At 37.0% G+C, this 23,505-nt stretch overlaps 1 protein-coding gene across 1 annotated transcript; it reads right to left on the minus strand.

The window, feature by feature from the left end:
* Positions 1–6,217: 6,217 nt before the first annotated feature.
* On the minus strand, positions 6,218–9,322 carry LOC131154280 (receptor-like protein kinase FERONIA). The gene has a single exon (XM_058106953.1). The coding sequence runs from the start codon at positions 8,968–8,970 to the stop codon at positions 6,397–6,399; it is 2,574 nt and encodes an 857-aa protein (XP_057962936.1). The 5' UTR covers positions 8,971–9,322; the 3' UTR covers positions 6,218–6,396.
* Positions 9,323–23,505: the final 14,183 nt, after the last annotated feature.

Genomic DNA, 23,505 nt, shown 5'->3' on the forward strand with positions numbered 1-23,505 from the left:
TATTCTTTTGCATGTACATGTAATAGTTTAATTGGTGTAGCATTTTAGTTTTGGGAGAATTTTTTTTTTCTTTTGTATATATAATCTCTCAGGACCCGGAATGTAATCACCGTATTCCTCCGCCATAAGTGAGGGTAAGTAATAAAATAAGTAGACCCTTTCCTTGTTAAGGGATGACGAGTTACATGAATAGTAAATTTCAAGGACGAAATTTTATAAGAAGGGGAGAATGTAATGACCTGAAGAATAATGATATTTAAATAATAAAAGAAAGAGAAATGGAAATAAAACAAAGGAGGCAGTCGATTTCATCGACGAACGCGACATTGCATTTTTGGATGGCATAATCCTGAGAAATTTTTCAGCTCCTTATCGAAAAACACAGGAGACTCGTCGATGAGGGCATAGGAGGAGCTCGTTGACGAGGACAGGATTCATCGATGAGAAGATACCGAGAGAGAATTTGTGGAAACCTGAAATTCATCGACGAGGGTTGAAGTTCGTCGACGAACTTTCTATAAGACTCATCGACGAATCCCGCAGTATAAATAGGGTTAAACGAGAATTTTCAGTCATTTTTCTGTGCCGAATTTCTCTCTCTCTCTCCTCATACGGTTTGTCCTCATTCTCACTAAGATTTTGGGTTGGATTTCAGCCGGTTCGACGATCTGAAGCCACCACGACGCTCCTAGGAAAGTTCTCTACAAATCTGCTGGAGCAGATCGTCGGTGGGGCTGAGTTGGAAACCATCCCAAAACCAAGATAAGGCTTTCTAATCAGTATTTGGTTAATTGATAGTTGTAGGAAGTGATATACGTGTAGAAATATAGAACTTTAGTTCTGGGGAATGCTGTTTCCAAGGTGTTGAGTTAGGAACACTACGGGCGCGGGACAGATTTTCTTATAGGCTTTTCAATAATCAGGTAAGGGAATAAACTAAGTTAGTATTTTATGAAAAATATGTATATTGTTATAGCATTTGATTTCAAGAAAATAAATATATTTATATATGATTTATATTTGAGAAAATGCTGTTGAAAGTGATGATATGTTAAATATACGAAAAACCTGTTTAGTGTGGCATGAGTAGAAATTAATATGAAATACTGTGTCTGGGAATGTCTTAATGATACGGATTTTTATAATGAAAAACCGACGTATAGGCCGCGATTTTGATATGTTTGCTGGCGTACGGGTCGAGCTATGTATATGATTTGCCAGCGTACAAGCCGAGCTATGGAAATAATTTGTTAGCGTACAGGCTAAGCTATGTATATGATTTTCCAGAATACGGGCCAAGCTATGGATGTGATTTACCAGCGTATGGGCTGAGCTATGAATATGATTTTTCGGCATACGGGCCGAGCTATGGCAAAATGTGAAATATCGGCGTACGAGCCGATAATTTTCATGATATACGTATATATGCAAAATTATATGATTGATTTGAAAATTGATGATATGAAATGTCCATGTATCATGGTTTCAATATATGTTATATGGTATCAGAACCTGGTTGGCTTGGTCTAGGTTAGCACTTGCATGATACCGTTGCTATGTGTCCATGGTCTTCATGATCATGATATTTGTGTTAACGCCGTTATATGGAGTGGTGTGAGATTGGATGGTCGATGTGATTTTTAAGAAGTGTATGAGCGCCCCTGGTGTATGGACCAGGTCTGGCAGACCTATCAGACTTACAGACTGTACTTTTGACTTGGCAGTGGTCGGCCAACCATTGTCAGGCCCCGCCTTCGGACCATACAACCCAGTTATGTGGGGGTAATACATGACAACAGCTAGCTAACCTACCAAGAATGTTTTTGTATTATTATTATGTGAGATGAAATATGTTTATGAAAATGTAGTATGTTCTGCCATGTTTTGATGATATATATATGTTTTCCCATATTTGACAAAACAGTTACCGAATATATTTTGTATGGTATATGTATAACACGGAATACTTATGTTGCCACACACTGGTATTAGTTTATTTCCCTTACTGAGAGGTGTCTTACCCCAAAATTTTATAAACTTTTCAGGAGCCCTAGATAGGAGAGCGGGAAAAGTCCCGCTGATCTAGTGCAATTTCTCTACCCTCTTTGAAAGGTAAGTTTTAATAGGGACAGTTGGATTTTGTAGGAAATGTCCTTAGATTTTGTTTTGGAATGTGTATACTAAAATACAGTGAATATAGTGACTCTGGTATTTATGGTAATGTGATGGATGTTTTCGTATTTATAATATTGTGATTATATGTTTTTTGCTGCTTAGGCTTCCGTTACGTGTTCTGATGTATCCTTGGTACTCACAGGTCCAGGCGAATTATGATCTGCTGAGTTGAGTTTTGTGATTTTGTAAAATAAAAAAAAATGTGGACATTAAGCAGGTCGTCACAGTGTATATGTTCCCTGACACTCTCTTTCCCTTCATTACCATCAGAATGCACTAGTTCACCTTCATTACCCCACGTTCAGATTTGTAACTAAACCTGTTACAATCCAAAGTACCTAACGAAAACAAATTCTTTCTCAACATTCATTGTGTTTGATAACCATTCTTTATCTTCAACATTCCCCTTCATCCTCTCCAGAAAATTAGATTTTATATACCCCCTTTTACCGCACATAAAACATCGAATGTCCTTTCTCTTCCTGGATTTGGACCGAGTCTTATGGTTACTCGATCCACCCCGAAACTTGCCTCTCCCACAATCTTGATTACCCTTCACCATGAGCCCTCCACCTTGTGAACCCTCATCGCTAGCCTTCGTCCTCTAATGGAATCCCAACAATGCATTTATGACATCCTCCAACTTTAGGATTTCTTTCCCCCATGTGAAGTTGTAAATGTTGACTTTATGAGTCCAATCCTGTTTTGATAATGAAAAATCACTTGGTATTTTACCCATGCATTGAGTTTTTGAATAGGATCATGACTTAGCATGCACGGATGGTAAGTATGCTATAGAAGCCATGAGCAACACGAAGTACATACCACTTGGCTCAATCCATGGAAGCCGAAGAGCAGAAGGATAAAGTTAATTCAAAATTTTCAGCTGTAATTCATATTAGGTTTGATTGTATTTGCATAACTCATAAGATATGATGTTAAACTCAAAATGACATATAGATTGACCTTAGGATGCATGTTTTTCATGACATATTCATATGCATTGACCTAGGTTAGATCGGGCTGAATAACAGGTAACTTGTCAATGATTCCCCTGATTTCATTGACGAATGACTAAAGGTCACTCATCGCCGAATGCTCTACTCTCGTCAATGAGAAAATATCGAGACTATAAAGATATCAGACAACCCAATCGTCAACGAATCCCATGTTCTCGTGGGTGAGCGACTGAAGGAAATTCATTAATTGGTATAGACATTCGTCGACAAATTCGTGGCGCAGAACGGTGCTTCACCATAGAAACAAACTAAAATTTTTTTAATTAAATGATCCAATGGTTGAAAATTGATCAAAGGGCGAGAATACTTATATATACAAATTCTAAACCCTAGGCTAACACTTTAGCACAACTTTTGTACGACTTTTGCACAACCTTTGTACACCTTTTGCTAAACTTTGCCTACTTTCAACGTATTCACATCATCAATATCATCTTCAAGATCCAAGTATTTACACTCATATCATCTTACGAAAAATTAGTTTGATCTTGAGGTTTGGTTAAGTTTTTTTTTAGCATTCAATCTTAGTTTTATAAGTTAATTTACTCTATTATTCTTTCATGTAAAGTATTTATTGGGAGCAAGAACTTGAACTTCACACACACACACACACACACACACACACACACACACACACACACACATATATATATATATATATATATATACTTGAAAATTCTTTTGTAATATTCAAAGGCCATTTTTATTTAAAAAATTTAATATTATTTTTGCAAATGGTATTTGAAAGCAGGAGATTAAATCTTTGTGATATTCAAAGTTATATTCTGATTCAAAGATTTTATATTTTATTATTCTTGTAAAAGTTATTTGAAAGCAAACCCTAGGATCTATAAAAAATATTTTTAAGATATCATTTTTAGGAGATATTGAATAAAGTTTAAACCTTTGAAGCATCCCATACATATATATCTTTCATATAAAGATCATTCTTTTCATATACATTATTGAAAAAAATATATTTTCTCTTGAATTTCATATTATACCTTATGAGAGTGTTTAGGACTGATTGTACTCATTAACTTATTGAGAAGTGATTGAGTATTTAGGAATATTTAATTGTTACTTGTATTAACGATTTGGTTTGTAAATCGTACGGAGGAAGTTACGTCTTTTGTAAGCAACAGATTAGGAGATAGCTACATCTCTTGTAAGCAGCGGATTGTAACAGGAAGCTCCGTCGCAAGTTAAGGAGCAATATAGTGGAATCCTTGGGTACCCAAGGCGAGGACGTAGGTCGAGTTGGCTGAACCTCGTAAAAATCATGTTTGTATCTCTCTTCCCTTAACTCTTTTAATTTTCACTTGCACTTAATTATTTGTTTGTTGTTTATGTTAAGTAATTGGGTAATATTATTTGCTTGATAAAGTCACACATTAAATTGATAAGTTGAGAAATACTGAACTGTTTGTCATCTAGTTTGTGCATGTGTGGTTATAAGTTTTTCAAAATTGAAATCTAAAGACTAAGTTTTTAAAATACTCAATTCACCCCCCCTTTTGGGATTACACATAAATTCACAGTAACCAAATTCTCGTATGTAGGATAATAAGCATCAAAGTTTTGTTCTCTTTCTCGAACTTCACATCAACTCACTTCAGATCACTAATGATCTAATTGAATGTGTTGATGTGCTAAGTCAAGTATGAACTTTCTGTCATCTTAAGTCAATATAGTTTTTGCTTAAGATATAACTTGTTTGCCAATGACTTGGACATATACCGGTTCTCCAATTTCAGTCAAACCACTGTCATAGATTCCTCATCCATAACATGATACATCATGTCATCGACCAGACAATGCCGGATAGTGGACACAACTTTTGCTTCCAGCTCCTTCCAACTTGTGTCCTCCATGCCTTCCAGCTTTTTTTTTTTTTGTATAGTTCCTTCACCATACCTTAGTGCATTAGTAAGTCCCTCACCCTCCTCTTCCAAAGCCCAAAATTTCTCATTCCATTGAAATTGTTAACATCGAACTTCACCGAAGAGATCCTAGAAATTGTGAACTAATAGTTCTGATACCAATTGTTGGTGCAATTGGCACTATGATACCAATTGTTCATGCGAGTGTGTAGCAGAAACCTCTCATAAACTTGAGTCAATCACGGAAACACGTAATGAACACACTCAATGATGAATATACAGAACAAGCAAAACACTCAATAATGAGAATAAACGAAAGCAATAATCAAAGACATAAGATTTACGTGATTCGACAATTTGGCTACGTCCATGGGAGCAAGAACTGAATTTTCACTATCACCAAAATGTCAAGCTTACAACTTAGGTTACAAATATTGATTAAATACAAACCCTGAGCGTACAAGAACCTTAGAAGCTATCTAAATCATCTTTGTAACAATCTCCAGAAGAAAATTCTCCAAAACCCCAATCTACTCATCTCCTGATGCCAATTTCGTAACTTCCGTTGAACGAAACCGTTGACGGTTTGAAGCTGAGAGCATTCTTTCTGCAATCTATTTGAAACATTTGACGGTTACAATGAAATTGTCGACGGTTAACCCTCGATGTTGAAACCGTCAAGCAAATTGTCGCCCAAACTGGCGACAGTTTCTTCCTACAAACTTCTTTATTGTTTTTTACTTAACGATACTTTTCCGATGCATGCGTTTCGCTCAAAATATGAGCCACAATTCCAACAGGGGCACATAATAAAATGAGGGTGCAATGCATATATAATTACTTAATGTATATTCTAAAACTAAAATGAGTGTAAAATAAAAAAATAGACCTTGAATTTATATTTTGAGTGTATTTGAATAAATTTTAATATAAATTTATAATATATATATTTTTTAAAATTTAATATAAATTCAAATTTAAAATCTATCCAAATATAGTGTAAAAGATTCTCTTAAAAAATATGTCAATGAAAGCAATTTTAATATATAATTATTTGTGTATTTTATATGTATATATGTTTATATTTATTGGTCTTATGTTATATAATAACGTAAGGTTTTTTTTCTCATACACCTATTCTAAAGCACAAACTCAATACTTACATTATGATAAGGCTACGTTATGATCAGTCAATACAGTCGCTCATTAATAGGACTAGCTGGAGACATCGTGCGCCTTAAACGCTATCGTTCGCCAATCATGTTTACTAGTTCTCCGGTAGTCGCGCCCTCACACAAGAACCCGTAGTCTTCCCATCCTCACCGTCCTTTGGGAGTGATGATCTCAGAAAAAACCGACCCGGACAACCCCATAGCCGAATAACCGGTCGACCCGCTTACCCCATCAACAGTACCATTGGTACTCCCGCTCACGAAACACGCACTGAACTGGCTGTCTTCACTGTCAGTCCCACCCTTGTACCCGCTCCCCTCCTCCTCGCTCTCCTGCAACTGCAACGCAAACTCCAGGTTCCACACCACGTCGCCCATCGTGGGCCGTTCGATTCCCTGATCAAGCAGGCACCTGTACGCGATCTCCTCGAACTTCTTCAAACACTCCGGCGCAATCCTGTCCCTCAGACACGGATCAACGATCTGATCGAGCCTCCCGCTCTTGTGGTAGGACCGGGCCCACTCCGACAAGCACATCTCGTTCCTCGCCAAGCTTTTATCCAATGGTGGTTTGGCACATAAGACTTCATACAGCACCACACCGAAGGAGTACACGTCGGACTTCGTCGTCAGCTGCTGCCGCCGGTAGTACTCAGGGTCCAAATACCCGAAACTGCCCTTCACCTCCGTGCTGACGTGGGTGCGTGACACGTCAGTGGGCCCCAACCTTGATAGACCGAAGTCCGACACCTTCGCCACCCACTTATCGTCCAGCAAAATGTTGGTGGTCTTTACGTCCCTGTGGATGATCGTGTGCTTCGCGCCTGTATGTAGATAGTGGAGCCCACGTGCCGCTCCGATGCAGATCTTCAGCCGCTGGGTCCACGGAAGTGGGGGATTGGTTGTGTTGTATAGATGATCACGAAGGGTGCCGTGGGCCATGTAATCGTAGACCAGGATCATCTCTTGATGGTCCGCGCAGTACCCGATCAGGGACACTAGGTGGAGGTGGCGTAGCTGCGAGAGCATCTCGATTTCGGTGCGGAACTCGTGGGCCCCCTGCCGGGACGACGCGCTCAGCCGCTTGATCGCCACCGTCGTTGCTCCGCCATCGATCTGCCCTCTGTACACTTTCCCGAACCCGCCGATACCGATCACCAGGGCGTCGCTGAAGTTGTCGGTGGCGGACTTGATCTCCGCCAGCGAGAAGTGCCGGCAAAGACCCGACGGTAGATGTTGTGACTTCGTCAACTCCGATGCCGCCGGCGAGAACGGACACCACCACCACGACGTTCCTTCGCTGCTCTTTGAAATCTTGGACGTCAACGCTGTCCGTCGCCGGAAAATGGCGTAGAGTAGAACGTATAACACAATAGCCCCTCCCAGTACGGCAGCTCCAATTGTCAGCGCCATTCTGATCTTCTTCGGATGCTCCGGCATCGGAAGAGACGGCTCGATTTGACGCGGATTCCGATCTAGGATTGGTTCCGGGTTGGGGCCGGCGAGACTCCCGTCACTCTTGTTGAGTTTGAAAATCTCCAATCCGTTTAACAGAGCATCAGAATACTTTGGTCTGGTTCTTGAGTTGGGATGGAGCGCGAGCCACAGACCTTGCTTTCCTAATTCGGGAACCATCACGATGTATTCTTTGTAAATAGGAACTCCTGTAGCTTGTGCGTAAACCATAATGTCCATCTCATCCTCAGCAGTTTGATTATTGAGGAAAATCTGGAACACTCTCTCATTAATTGTCGTAATCTCCGGTGCGATCTCGCAGAAATGCAGCCTAACGAGGTGGTTGAACCCGGAATCAATGGGGAACGACCAAGTAAGATTGTAATTCCTGTTGACATCGGGGTTCATACCCATAGAGCGCGCAGTCCGGTACAGTATCGTCGGAGCTGTATAGTTTGGAACTACGGTGTACTCAATATCGACTTCCATATGATATGGGTCTCCGCCCATAGTCGTGCCGATGATATAGTCGTCGTCTTCGGACCAAGACCGGAACATGCCGGTATCTTCCACCGGCGATATGAATTGTCCGTCGACGTTTAACCGGTAAACCATTTCGAGGGCCGTCACGTTATCGAGAGGAAACTCTTGAGATTGGCCAACAATGGGGATTTCTCGACTTTGCATGTAGAGATTTGACGGCATTGAGACGACTTCGATTCCGTTTACAAATGCAAAAGATCCTGGAGATGGAGTGAAACTAATGCTCAATCCCGACTCTGGTTCTACATTAAGGCAGAACTCCTTGTAGAAATAGGTTTGTTTGAGAAAACGGGAGGTGAGAAAAGCGCTGAAATTGTGGAGGAGGGTGTAGTGAATATTAGCAGTAACGGAGAAGAAAGAATTAGAGGCGTTGGTGGAAGAGTAGGAAGCTGGGTGAAAGTGCAGGCGGATGAATTTGGGGCCGCCGGCGACGGGAAAAGTGTAAGTGAACTTGGACTGGGAAACGCGAGCAGTCATGTAAGGAATTTGTGGGGCGTAGTCTTGGGTTGAGGCTTTGGAGGTGGAAGAAGATTTGAGATCCTCTGAGGATAAAAGTTCCGAGGAGTTATCTCCGGCCCAGGTCCGGCCATCTTGGGCTGCGGTTCCGGCGGGGCTGCCGCAGTTTATGGCTATGCTCTCCGGTGGAGTGTATGCAATGGAGGTTTTGAAGTGAATGGAGAGGAAGAGAAGACAGAGCAGGTGGATGGGCAGAAGGTTGTTCATGGTGGTGGTGGAGATGGAGATGGAGATGGTGGTGGTGGTGGTGGTGGTGGTGTGAAGTTGGCGTTGGCATGATCAAAAAAATCTGTCCTTGTTGCGGTACCCCATTAATATCATCACTGAATCGAAGTTTCAATCTTGCTCGGCTCTTTATTCGCACCACTGGCTTTGTGGGCCTCTGATATGAGCTGACACCTAAGCCTCCTCCCTATTCCCTGGCGAATTTCAGGTCTTCACTGCAAGAACACGAGATAATATTTTATGCCCTGCCCTTTTATGCTTGTTGACTTCTAGAATCGAACCTAACCTGAATTCTCTACTCTCTACTTGGAGCTCGGCACTTTTTCTTGTTTCGCAAGCGGGAAATGAGAGAGACAATGAAGAAAGTAACAAATCAAGGAACAAAATTTCACTTTTCGCATGCCTTTAATTTTCCCAATTGTTCAATCATATTTTAATAGATTTTTTTTTTTAAAAAAACAGAATCATCTTTGAGATAAAATAGAAACTACATTAGGAAATTGATTTTTATTATTTTCTTTTCTCACAAAATTTTAATCCAAATGGAGCCTTTAAAGAGCTTTAAATACTGGATCTGCAGCTACTTTCATAGCCTTACAAATAAAGTGATGAGCTGCTTTTCTTTCTTCCTTTTCTTCTCTCTGGCTTTTTTTTTTTTTTATCCTCCCCCTCTAAACTTCCATTTTTGCCAACCTTAGGTGAAAACTTTTCTGACCCAAAATAAAAACGCATAGATATGCAATTTCAAAGGGGTGCGAGCAGAACAAATGGGAAAAGAAATATGCTTGGGCTCAATTCGGATGAAAAAGTGCGTTACAGTTAAAAAAGGTCTTCAAGAACTTTTGTTTCCTGTTTGGGCGGTGCAAAATAGGGATGCTCATTGTTCTAGCTAGCTAGTTATTTTCCTAACACAAAGTTGAGACATCTTTCCCAGCAAAGAAAAAGAGAGAGATAGTTGGATCGCATGATTGCCATTAGGATGCTAGTGGAGCACTCAACCACTGTAGGTGGTCATGAAAGCTCTCCCCATGTCGTTCAATGTGGTGGGGCGTGTAGTTAATGGTTTATGAAAGCAGCCCATCGGCATATGGATAGGAACGAACCCAACAAGCGCTGGCGAGCTCGGTTCGCAGTCGCTGCGAAGGTGCATTTGGTGAAAAGTCGCTGGTTAGGTGTGAAGGTAATTGAAGGACAGCTTATTAACTGTTGATAGGTTGTTAATGAATGGAGCTGATGTAGGAATCAGACCCTGCAAGAACATTGACCCTTTTGGACTCCAATTGGCCGTATTATGAGCAATAAAAAGAATTTTGGAGCTTTCTCAGTGCTCTGAGTTGATGGGAAACAAAATTGAATGCGGAAGGTTAGTTATTATTGGTAGCTGTCGTTTGAAGGTCTCATAAAAGCAGTGGAGCGTGGAAATACTGTGCCTGTTTAATCGTAATCCTAGAAACGATAAAAACAAGTTTTATGTTTATAACTTTGTCATGTTCCAAAATTCCTTGCTTATTAGCTGCTCTTCTTCTTTTTCTTTTTCTTTTTCTGTTGTAGGATGTGAATTGTAAGAGCTCTCCGTCATGTTTTAAATAAAAGTTTATTTTGGTTCATAAAAAATCTAATAGGTTTGAAGTGTTGACAAGGCAATATTAATGTTTGGATGGGAAGTCGGTACAAATCCATCAACTTGGGTGAGAAGTAGAGTTGATAAACTTTTAGGGGGATGGATGCCAAATTAGATTCTATGTAATTATTATAATGGGCAGGTGTGTTTTGTCTTTTAGATGGTTAGGTTATATTTTATTAAACTTTAATGAATTTGTTATTATTGTAAATGAAAAGAGAAAGCTTCAATCTCTTTCGAAATATAATAAGCCATATTCACATTGTTCATATGTTCATGCATGCGGTTTATGATATCTATTCATATTTACTATTTATAGCTAGTGCTCACTGTCATCCAACTTTATTGTTGCATGTTGGATTTTTCCACATTACACAAATTATTTGCAAACCTATTCCTTTTTTTTATTCTCTGTATTTTTCTGTGCAATTTCAGAGCCCCTAATAGCATTCTAGTAGCTCTCTGGCACTCAGGAATCTGTTTTGACCTATTTCTTGCTGCATGTTGTCATTGTATAGTTGAAGCAAACAATTATTATATCAATCTTAAATGCCATCTCCTCACTTGCAACCATCTAGTTGATGATTTACGGATATGGATCAGTGTCCAACCTATGTGTCACAGTCTCATATCATGTGTACTAGGGAGATTTTGGACTTATAAGGTGGTTTTGAATTCCAACTAAGTGAGACATCTTTTATAGGACAAACATGTGAGGCCAGTGGGCCAAGTGAACAATACCTTATGGGAATTGGGCTCAGGACTGTTATATTTAGTATCAGAGCCTCCCTAAGATTACCATCATATGAGTGGATCCGTCCTAAGGGTACTATCATGTGAGTGGATCCTATACAGAGGTAAACCATGTTGACAAAGACATTAGAGATCGGATAAGAGGGCATGTCATGGTCTCCCATTGGATATGTACTAAGGAGATCACGCTGACAAAGATGTCAGAAATTAGACATAAGGGCATGTCACAAACTCACATCGGATGTGTGCTATAAAAATCACACTGATGAAGACATCAGAGATTGGACGAGAGAGTCTGTCATGGTCCTATGTCGGATGTGTACTAGGGAGATTTTAAACTTATAAGGAGGATTTGGGCTCCAACTAAATGAGGTGCCCTTTTAAGTCAAACTCGTGAAGCCAGTAGGTCAAAGCGGACAATATTAAGGATATTGTATCATGAACGTGGGGTGGTATGCTTTGATACCACTCGTCCGCCTGGGAGTATATAGAGTTAGAGTGGGGTGAATAGACTTTTTTCACATATTTTGATTTTCTCTAGAAAATAAAATTTTTGGCAAGATTCAAGCAATTATTTCATAATATATCAAAGGTAAATCATACACAAGACAAATAATAAAGAGTAGGGTAGAGAAAATCAAAACCGGTATTTTTATGTGGTTCAGCACTAAGCCTACGTTCACGCCTTGAGACCAACTCAAGGATTCCACAATCCACTATAAACTCCTTCACCGGCGGAGAAGTCTTAGACTTGGGAACAAATCCCTATTGTGCTCACTATGAAGCCTTGCACATCTGTTCACCAAGAACCTTCACCACTTGGTTCACAAAGAACCTTTTACAACAAGATGGATGATATACAAGAAGATGCTCCTCAAATGAAGTAATATCAATTACAAAGAAAACCTCACACTATTCTCTCAAGGATTGAATCACACGAGATTAAAGAGTAAGAGAGAATGAACTTTTGTGATGATAAACAAAAATGCAAAGTGCCTAGGTTTTGTATTCAAAGATATTTTTCACTAAAATGATCAAAACCATGTTTAAACAAGTCTATGAACTTGTATTTATAGGCAAAATGGGCTACTAGTCGTTTTTATGACCGTTGGGGGTTTTATTAAAAAAAACTATTTTGAAAACTAGTCGTTTTTCACCAAATGGTGTTCTATCATCGTGCGAAACCATCCACTATTTTTCCTTGAAAGTTATCAACATGCAAGTTGTGAAATTTTTTCTTAGGTTTATATAGACACCAAGATAATCATTTTTGGACTTTTCTAGCAAAAGTTATGCCCCAAATACAAAAGGGTGTTCAAGAAATTTGAGAGGTGCAAAACTGAGGTTTTAAATCCAACTATGACCAAATTTGTAAAAGATTATAACACTAATATAATTTAAAACTTGTCCTTATAAGTTTCTCTTTGAATATAAGATATCTTGTTTATGAAAGTACATTTTAAAGCTCATTTTGATATCTTATATGCTAGTATGTCCTATATATAGAAATATACTTGTTTTTCTTGAGTCTTTAAGACATAAACTTGTTTTGTCAAAACTGGGACTAAGTATGTAAATGTTTATAATACTAGGATGTTAAAAAAAATATCCCTTATGAAAACATATTTTGAGTTTAGGATTCTTTTGATAAACTCTTTAATTTAACTTTGAAAATTATGAAAGTTGAGTTTGTGTCTTAGGTAAAATCCTATAAACTCATATGTCCGAGTGTGCATGTACAATTGCTTAACTCTTGCTTAGAAATCATGCAAGAAATAAAACTGTAAAAGTTACAATGAATACTACCTCAAACACACCCCATTACGAATAATTCTATATTAATTCTTTCTTTGGTTGTGCTTGGGTCTTTTTCGAGTGAGTGTCCATCTTATCTTTCCTACTTGACATCTACTCGGTATGATCTTTGCCTTTTGACCAATACTTCATGTATTCATCCCTTGAACCTGTACAAAACATGATCTGCAAAGATGGAATGCACTAGGAACAACAAATATGTTAATATTATCAAAACACATTAAGTATAATAGCATAGCCACCCAAACTAACAATTTCTCTCTTTTTGATGATGTCTAACCTATTAAGAATTTACTTAATCTTTGCATTTGTGTTTGACTTACCATGGCTTGATATGCAAAGATTAGTTCACCTAAAACCACTAATGAGTTGTTATCATGAAAAAAATATAACAATAAATATCACATAATCACTTAGGCTAACAATCTCCCCATTTTTTATGATGGCAAACCATTGGTGTTCTTTATAAGGTATAAATCAAAACTCCCTCTCAATTTATGCATATTGTTAAATAAGATAAAAATTTGCTCCCTCTTACTATATGCATATAAGGCATGAAAACATTACATTTCCATTGGAGCTTCAACATGCAAACAATAGTAGAAAGTTCGTTTAAGAAAAAATAATAAGCAAGCTAAACTTTCATATCACCATATGCATTTTCCCCCCACATACATTTCTCCCTAGCACCACAAAACTTCTCCCCCTTTGATCATCATCAAAAGGAGAGGTACTAAAACATTTTCTCCCCCTTAAGATTAGTTTCCATGGTGGTGATACCACTTGTTGGTGTGATTCACTTTACTAAAATTCAACTTCATGTATGAGATATGTTACGCTATGCTTTAGATAACCTTACTGTGTATCTTAAACTTAAGCATATATCATCAAAACAAATTATGCCATTCAAAAAAAATATATATATTTCTAAGGAATAATCTTTGAGTGCATGCTTTTTCATCCCATAAACAATAGTCCATACTTTTAAAAGAGATAAACCAATTAACAAGATATATACAAAAAAAAAAAAAAATCATATTGGTTTCATTATTTGAATTCATCAATATTGACTTGATCTTCAAAAGTTCCTAGCAAAGTAATCAAATAATTTAAAATACATAATCTGGGATTTTTATACTTTGAGCACAATCTTAGTCACAAATTCCCTCTGTATTATTACCTAAAACCTATTTCCTAATCCTAGGTTCTAAAGAATTTCAAAAAGACTTAAGTAGTTTGTTTAGGCACCCATTCTTCCTTGGGTCTCAATGGATTGGTTTTGTTCATTACCCATTCAAGTTTCCTTTCTTTGCCTCTAGCACCTCTACAAAGGCAAAAATATCTTATGTGACCTTTTTTTTTCACAATATATTGGTTTCAATATATTTGAACTATTTTTGCTTGAGGAGGCATAACTTTGTGATTTATAAGAGGATTTAAAATTCCTTTTGTAAGGACTATTTCTTTTAACTCCCAAAAACTTTTTGGAGTTTTCTTTTCCTATTGTGACTTTACCATGATCTTCTTCTTTCTTTTTCAAGAGTGTGTTTTCTCTCAAAACATTTCCAATTTGATTTTCAATTTTTTTACTTCATCTTGAAAAGCTTCATGGTCTTTTTTAGCTTTTGAAATAAGCTCCTCATTTTCCTTTTTCAAGGAGCTATTTTCTTCTTTTAAAGTAGAACAAAGGTAAGGTTCTTTTCCTTTGCATTTTAACAATTTATTTTCCAAATTTTCTATTTTTATTTTTAGAATTTTATGCTCTTTTTGAGTATATTCAATAAGCTCTTCTTTTCCCCTTCTAAAGGAATCATTTTCTTCTTTCAAGTAGATTTCCTTTGTTTAAATAAAACAAGCTCTTTCTTAATATTTTTGTTCTTTCTTTTTACTAAAATTAATTCAGTAAACAACTTAACACAATTTTCTACTATTTCATCATAAGGAGTATATTTATCATCATCATCCGAACTAATTTCCCCTTGTTCATTGGCCATGAAGCATGAATGTGCTTCTCCAAATATGTCTTGGTGAGTAGTGCAACATGAATCAAAGGTGAAGTCCATTTCTTTCCTAGGACCTTCATGGGTGCTTTGAAGCAAATCCCACATTTCTTTTGCGGTTTCACATCCGCAAACACGACTAAATTCATCATCATTTAAAGAAAAAAAAGTGAAATGTTTTGCTTTAAAAGTCAGTTCTACTAACCTCTTTTCACATATTGATAGCTCCTCTATTTCTTTTAGTTCCCCTTCTTCATTTTTGAAGATGTAGTCTCCTTTGGAGATGATCTTCCATAATTCCAAGTTGTATGATTAAATAAAGATGACCATTTTATATTTTCATACCGGGTAGTTGGAGCCGTTGAGCATCGAGGGTTTGGTCACGGATTGTCCTTGGGAAGAGGTGCACACCAGATACTCCATTTTGATCTTTACGCTCTGAATTTTACTCCAAAAAATGCAAGTGCTTCGCTATAATACCAATTGAAAGTAGGGTGGTATGCTTCGATACCACTTGTCGGCCTGGGAGTTTATAGAGTCAGAAGGGGGGTGAATGGACTCATTTCGCACATTTTGATTTTCTCTACAAAATAAAATTCTTGGCAAGATTCAAGTAATTATATCACAATGTATCAAATGTAAATCATGCACATGACAAATAATAAAGAGTTAAGGTAGAGAAGATCAACATTGGTACTTTTACGTGGTTCTGCAACAAGCCTACGTCCACGTCTTGAGACCAACTCAAGGATTCCAAAATCCACTATAAACTCCTTCACCGACAAAGAAGCCTTACACCTGAGAACAAATCGCTACCGTGCTCACCAAAAGCCGCGAGGTTCACCAAGAAGCCTTGCATGTCAATTCACCACTTGGTTCATAAAGAACCTTTTACAACAAGATGGATGATATACAAGAAGATGCTCCTCAAATGAGCTAATATCAATTACAAAGAAAACCTCACACTACTCTCTCAAGGATTGAATCATACAAGATTAAAGAGTAAGAGAGAATGAACGCTTGTGATGATAAACAAAGATGCAAAGTGCTTAGGGTTTGTATTCAAAGATATTTTTCACTAAAATGATCAAAGTCATGCTTGAACAAGTCTAAGGACTTGTATTTATATGAAAAATGGGCTATTAGCCGTTTTATGGCCATTGGTTTATTAAAAAACTATTTTGAAAACTTGCCATTTTTTGCCCGTTGGTGTTCTGACACCGTACGAAATCGTTGATGGTTTTTTGAATCCTTCCACTATTTTTCCCTAAACGTCTTTAACATGAAGGTTGTGGGATTTTTTCTTAGCTTTCCATAGACACCAAGATCATCATTTTTGGACTTTTATAGCAAAAGTTATGCCCCAAACACCAAAGGGTGTTCAAGAAATTTGAAAGGTGCAAAACTGAGGTTTTAAACCCAACCAAGACCAAGTTTGTAAAAGATTATAATACTAATATAATTTAAAACTTATCCTTATGAGCTTTCCTTTGAATATAAGATATCTTGTTTATGAAAATACATTTTAAAATTCATTTTGATATCTTATATGTTAGTATGTCCTATATATAGAAATAAACTTGTTTTTTCTGGAGTCTTTAGGACATAAACTTGTTTTGTCAAAACTGAGGCTAAGTATGTAACTGTTTATAATACTAGGATGTTAAAAACTTGTCTTTTATGAGAACATATTTTGAGTTGAGGATTCTTTTGATAAAATCTTTGATTTAACTTTAAAAACTATGAAAGTTGAGTATGTGTCTTAAGTGAAATCCTATAAACTCATGTGTCCTAGTATGCATGTGCAATTGCTTAACTTTTACTCAAATTTCAGGCAAGAAACAAAACTACAAGAGTTAAAACGAATACTACCTCAAACATACCCATTTACAAATAATTCTATATTAAGTTTTTCTTTGGTTGTGCTTGGGTCCTTTTCAAGTGAGTGTTCATATGATCTTTCCTACTTGACGTCTACTCGGTTCGATCTTCGCCTTTTGACCAATACTTCATGTATTTGTCCTTTGAACCTGTACAAAACATGATCTGCAAAGATGAAATACACTAGGAACAACAAATAGGTTAATATCATCAAAACACATTAAATATGATAGTGTAGCCACCGAGGCCAACATATCGTTTTCTAGCAAACCGTCGACTGTTTCAATAAACCCCTTGATGGTTGCTTCAGCAGTTTGAGGATAGAATGTTTGATGTGAGTAAATCGTCGACGGTTTCACCAAACCGTTGACGGTTATGCCTGTTGCTAAATTACCGAGAATCCTAATACTTGAAGATTAGATATTATTCAATAGTCTGCGGTGATCTAGGATTCTTCAGTTGTATTCTTGGATATTTATTTGTATTTGATAGTCTCAAATTTCTTTGATTTAGTATTTAAATTCTTTTGAATTTGTATTTGAATTTGTAACAACTATATCTTGTACAAGTCCTTTATATAGGACATCTCTACATCAATGAAAGTATCCTGCATTTTCTATATGGTATCAAAGCTCTTTCTCTAACAAGTTTTTCTTTCTCTAATGGTTTTTTCCTCTGAGTCCATTGTTGTCACCACCCTCGACACTCCTGGCAGTGGAAACTCTCCTCTTATTGCCATCAATGTCGGCTCACAGTTTCCCTTGAAGCTTACCCCTTCCAATTTCCCTTCTTGGCATGCCTAACTGACGTCATTGCTTATTGGATATGACCTTTAGGGCTATCTTGACGATTCAATCGCTTGTCCATCACGAACCCTTTCTCTTAGCACCTCCTCTTCGGTGTCTCCAATCTATCTTTCTGGCATTGGCTTCAGCAAGATAAGTTGATCCTTCACGCCATCCTTGCGTTTATCTCCAAGTCGGTCATGTTGCTCATTGCCGCTTCAACCACTACTCATGATGTTTGGTCCAAGTTGCAACCATTGTACGCCAATCGTTCATGCACTCATGTTATGCAACTTTAGTAGGAGTTGAGAGTCCTGCTCAGTCTCAGAGTATCTCCATGCCATCAAGGTATTAGTTGATGAACTTGTGATGACTCTCTCCGATCTCAGCAGATGACATTACTTTGTATGTCCTTAATGGTCTTGTCCCTGAATTCCATGAGATTGCAATGCCTATTAGGGCACATGAGACTTCTCTTACGTTTGAGGAGCTTTATGATCTATTGGTTACCCATAAAAGTTACTCATGACATGTTGACGTGTCCAATGGTATCTTAGTTGCCACTGCGAACTCCACTCAGCACCGCACTTTAACTTCCACTTTTAACCGTAACCAACATTCTAGCCCTGGTTCCTCTGGTCAGCGTCGCCCCAACTTTGGATGCAATAATAGTAGGGAGCGGTTTGGTAAGCCCCATATCATTTGTCAGCGGTGCGACAAAGTCAGCCACTTGGCCAAGACTTGTTACTTAGCTTCAAAAGTGAAGTCTGTAAATTGTGCTGCTACCAATGTGCCCACTAACGAAAAGTGGCTTGTGGATTCCACTACTCCTCACAACATCACCTTCGATCTTGCCAATCTCTCTCTTCAATCGGAGTATAATGGCACATATGAGGTCGTCATTGGCAATGGCTTAGGTTTGCGAGTCACACGTGTTGGCTCTATGTTTCTTCCCTCTACCTCGAAGCCTTTTAAATTTTCTAATACTCTTTGTGTTCCTAATATTCACAAAAACTTAATCTCCGTTCATAATTTCACTCATAACAATAATGTCTATCTTGAGTTTCACCCATTTTATTTTCTTGTGAAGGATCAGAGCACAGGGGCGACTCTTTTTCTCAGTGAATGTTAGGATGGGGTTTATCCAATGCTGATGGAGTATTATGTTAAAGTGTCTTATGTAGCACTTAATGGTGAACAAACTACAGCTGACACCTGGCATATACGACTTGGGCACTTGTCAAATAAAGTAGTTGATTTTGTTATTTGTACTTTTTCTCTACCAATAGTAGTGTCTCGTGTCTCTTCATCTTCCATTTGTAATGTTTATCAATACAATAAAAGTCACAAGTTGTCTTTTTCTTCCATTTTTCTTGTTAGCACTCATCCACTGGAATACATTTATACTGATGTTTGGGGGCCTACAAATTTCACTTCACTTGATGGGTTTCAGTTTGATGTCTTGTTTGATTATCACTTTACTAAATATTGTTGGTTGTTTCCCATTTGACAAAAAGTAATGTTTGCAACATTTTTTGTCAATTGAAAGGGCTACTTGAAAAAAGGTTTGGTTTTCGCATCAAACACTTATACTCTGATAATAAAGGCGAATTTCAAGCTCTTTGTCTTTTTCTCTCCTTTAATTCCATTAGCTAGTTTACTCCTTATACGTACACCTGAATGAAATGGTACAAGTGAATGCCAACATCAACATATTATCAAAACTGGTCTCACCTTATTGAGTCAAGCGAGTCTTCCTCCTTCTTATTGGTCCTATGGGTTTTAGGCAGTGATTTATTTAATAAATCGTATGCCCACCCCTATTTTGAAAAATCAAAGTCCTTTCAAATATTTGTTCGGTCATCGCCCCGATTACAAAAAGTTACATATTTTTGGTTGTCAGTGTTGTCCATGACTCAAACCTTATAACATTGATAAACTTCAACCAAAATCTACGCCTTGTTTCTTTTTCGGTTACTCGAGTTCTCAGAGTGCCTATAGGTGTATGGATCTTGTTACCTCTCACATTTATGTTTCTAGGCACGTGGTTTTTGATGAATGTGTTTTTCCATTTTCTTTCTCTGCTCATGTTGTTGTGCTTTCTCTGTCAGTTTCAGGTGCTAACACAAAGGATCTTTCCATTCCAGCAGTGCCTTCCATTAGACAAATACCCTCCTCTCCTACCACTGTGACAGATAACTCTCCTGTAGATCCAGCTTCCCATTCCCGGTCTTCATCACCCTCCCTTACACCTTCTCTACCAGAGGTAATCCCTTTCTCTACCAAACCTATATCTTTGGCTCGATCCAACCGTACTCATGGTATAACTACCCGGTCTATGAATAATATTCATAGACCCAAAAAACTTTACCTTGCCACTAGACACCCTCTTCCTTAACCTATTGAGCACATATGTGTGTCTCAAGCCTTGAAAGATCCCTGTTGGTCTAACAAGGTTTAGAATCTTGTTTTGAAGATAATAAATCAAAACAACTTAACATATTTGGTTAAGTGAAGTTTCAGAACTCAAGTACTTTAGATCAAGATCAAGTGCTTGACAAGACTTTTGAAAGCTTGAACTTAAAGTTAGAAGGCATGATGAAGCTAAAGACTATTGAAGCACGAAGTCAAATCAAACATAAAGAGTGGAAGCAAAGCAGGAAGACTTAGTGATTAGAAAGTCATAGTTCTTAAGAAGTCTCATGTAAGTACCTCAAAAATTTCAATATAAATGTTTGAAACTCTTAAGAATTATTATTGACTTAGAGATCTGTTTTAGAAAATTCCGAAAAATATTTTCAAGTCTCAATTCAATATGCCAAATAAAAAAGCTAAAGAGTTTTTAGAAACAAAGTTTTTTAAAAGCATATGTTTTGCAAGGACAGGCGATTGATGTGCTACCATCAGGCGACTGAAATCTATATGCTAAATAAATTGAACAAAAAAAACAAGATCAGGTGATTGAGGAAACCTCATCAGGCTACAGATACTTTTACGCTGTTAAAAATTTGAACAAACATAATAGAGACAAGCAACTGACCTCGTAGGCTTAAGCAACTGACCCCATTCTGTGTTTGAATAATACGCTGAACTCAAAAGGCACAAGCGATTGACCTCGATATCTCAGTCGACTAATGAACATATTTTTAAATTTAAAACAGCGAGGGAAAGTTTTCAAATTTGATTGTTTGGTCTCCAATCTTTGAGAAAACTTGGGAAACACTGCAAGTAACTTAGAAAATACGAAAATTTACTTTTTCTATCTATAAATGCATGTTACACCCAAGAATCAAACATGCTAATAATCAACAATCAATCAAATTCTTATACATTCAAAGTTATCTTACTGAATACTTTTTCTGAAAAGTTTTTTGCTAAGTTCTTGTTGAATAAAAGCTCACAGTTCTTGCTCTTTCACTGAGATTTTTCAACTTAAGATAGAATCATGGTGATATTTACTTGAGTTTCAATCGTTATATTGTTATTTTGCCAAAGTATATTGCTCTTTATTTGTACAAATATGCTTTAACATCGAGTTTAGTTTGTTTCTTTGTTATTGTTTTGATGATTCAGGGGTATTAGATCGTTGACTAGCAAAAAAGGGTATTTTTGTTAGAGAGGGATCTCCACTTGAGAAGAAGAGAGGTTGTAACTTTGCCTAATAAAAAGGTTGGAAAGGAAAGTCCTCACAGCTATTGCTTGGGGCAAGGACGTAGGCTGCTAGCCGAACCTTGTAAAAATCCGGTTCTCAGCTCTTCTCCATACTCTTTAATTTTTTGCAAGAATATTACATGCGTGTATGATCTTTACATCTTGCTAAATTTTGGGTTTTTCTGGAATCTTGGTTTGTGATCCATATTTAAAATCAGCATAGTATAAATTGTTTATTGGTTTGATATATTAAATAAAGTTATGATTTTTAAATATCAACAGCTGAAAGGTATTTTGAATTTAAAGTATTACAAAACCAAACCTCTAAAAATTATATTTCATTGATTAAAGTAAAGGAATAAATTCTAAGTTTGAGTTTAAAACCTGATATTTGTTTCCAAACTATTCTAACTTGATTCTTGAATTTACCAACAGGGTTTCAATATTAAAGAATTGAATTTGAATTGATTATCAATAGAACAAGGTTGATTAATTACTAAAAGAAAATATTGCTGAAATTGAAATTCAATTAAGGAGTTTGTAAAACAGAGCAAACAAAGATTTTTTTTTTTTTAAATCCTAATTCACCCCCCTCTTGGGAGTATACCTAATTTCTCAATTGGTATAAGAGCCCTAGGTTGTAGCAAATCCTAATCTAGAAGCTACATAAAGATCCCTATGGCACACCTAAGTGTACCTCTCTTTGCTGAGGGTCAATCCTCATCTAGACCACCTATCTTCTACGGTGTTAACTACACCTTTTGGAAACAACGAATGAGAATATACTTACAAACTATGGATTGGAACGCTTGGAAAGTAGTCACACATGGTGACCTCATCCCCACTAAAATCGTGGATAATAAAGAAATACTTAAGGAAGAAAAAGAGATGACCGATAACGATGTAAAGATGTTGTAAGTAAATTCAAGTGCTATGAATGCACCATATTGTACTCTAAATGTTAATAAGTTCAATTGAATTATGTGCTGCAAATCGGCCAAAGAAATATGGGATAAACTTGAAATAACCTGTGAAGGAATGGTAGATGTAAAAGATAGTAGAATTGACATACTCACTAGCGAGTATGAGGAATTTAAGATGAACCCTCATAAAACCATCACTACTATATACACTAGGTTCACCCACATAATAAACTCACTTAATGCCTTAGGGAAAAACTACTCTACATATGAGATGATTCGGAAAATCCTTATAGGACTTCCATCTATTTGGCAACCTAAAGCCACTGCAATTATGGAAGAAAGAAATTTGAAACCACCTCCCTTAATGAATTAATAGGATCACACCTCACATATGAGATGGTGATAAATGAAATAAATTCTGAAAATAACAAACACAAGAAATTAATAGCTCTTAAGGCTGCTAAAGAAAGTTCTAGTGAAGAAGAAGAGAACAAATTAGATGACGATGATATAGCCTTCATTACTAGAAGACATGGAATATTCTTCAAAAAGAGTAAGAAGTTCACTCAAAAATTTAAAGGTTCAAAATCCGATAAAGAGGAGGCAAGATAAAAGGAAACAAAGAATGAACTTCCTACATGTTATAATTGCAAAAAGGTTGGACATATTAAAACTGATTGTCCACAACTTAAAAAAGATGCTAGGAAGAAGAAAAAGAAAGTGATGAAAGCTACGTGGGATAACATAAGCTTAAGTGAATCATAGAATGAATCAAGCGATCAAGACATGGCAAACATATGCTTCATGGCAAGAGATGATGAGGTAAATTCCTACTCTAGCTCACAATAAGATGAATCTAGTGATGAATCATGTAGTGACTCATGTGAAAGCATGCCTTCATATAGAGAAATGCAGGCTGGATTATTCTCTTTGCATAATAGATTTATAAAAGTAACCAAAAGAAATATAGCAGTGAAAGAACAAAATGAAATGCTAAAGACATAGGTAGAAACTTCAATATCGGCTGAAAAAAGAAAAGGACTTGCACGTTGCTGATCTTATGAGTAAAATAAATAAAATATATCAAG

Source organism: Malania oleifera, chromosome 4 (assembly GCF_029873635.1).
Source record: "Malania oleifera isolate guangnan ecotype guangnan chromosome 4, ASM2987363v1, whole genome shotgun sequence".
Lineage (NCBI taxonomy): Eukaryota > Viridiplantae > Streptophyta > Magnoliopsida > Santalales > Ximeniaceae > Malania > Malania oleifera.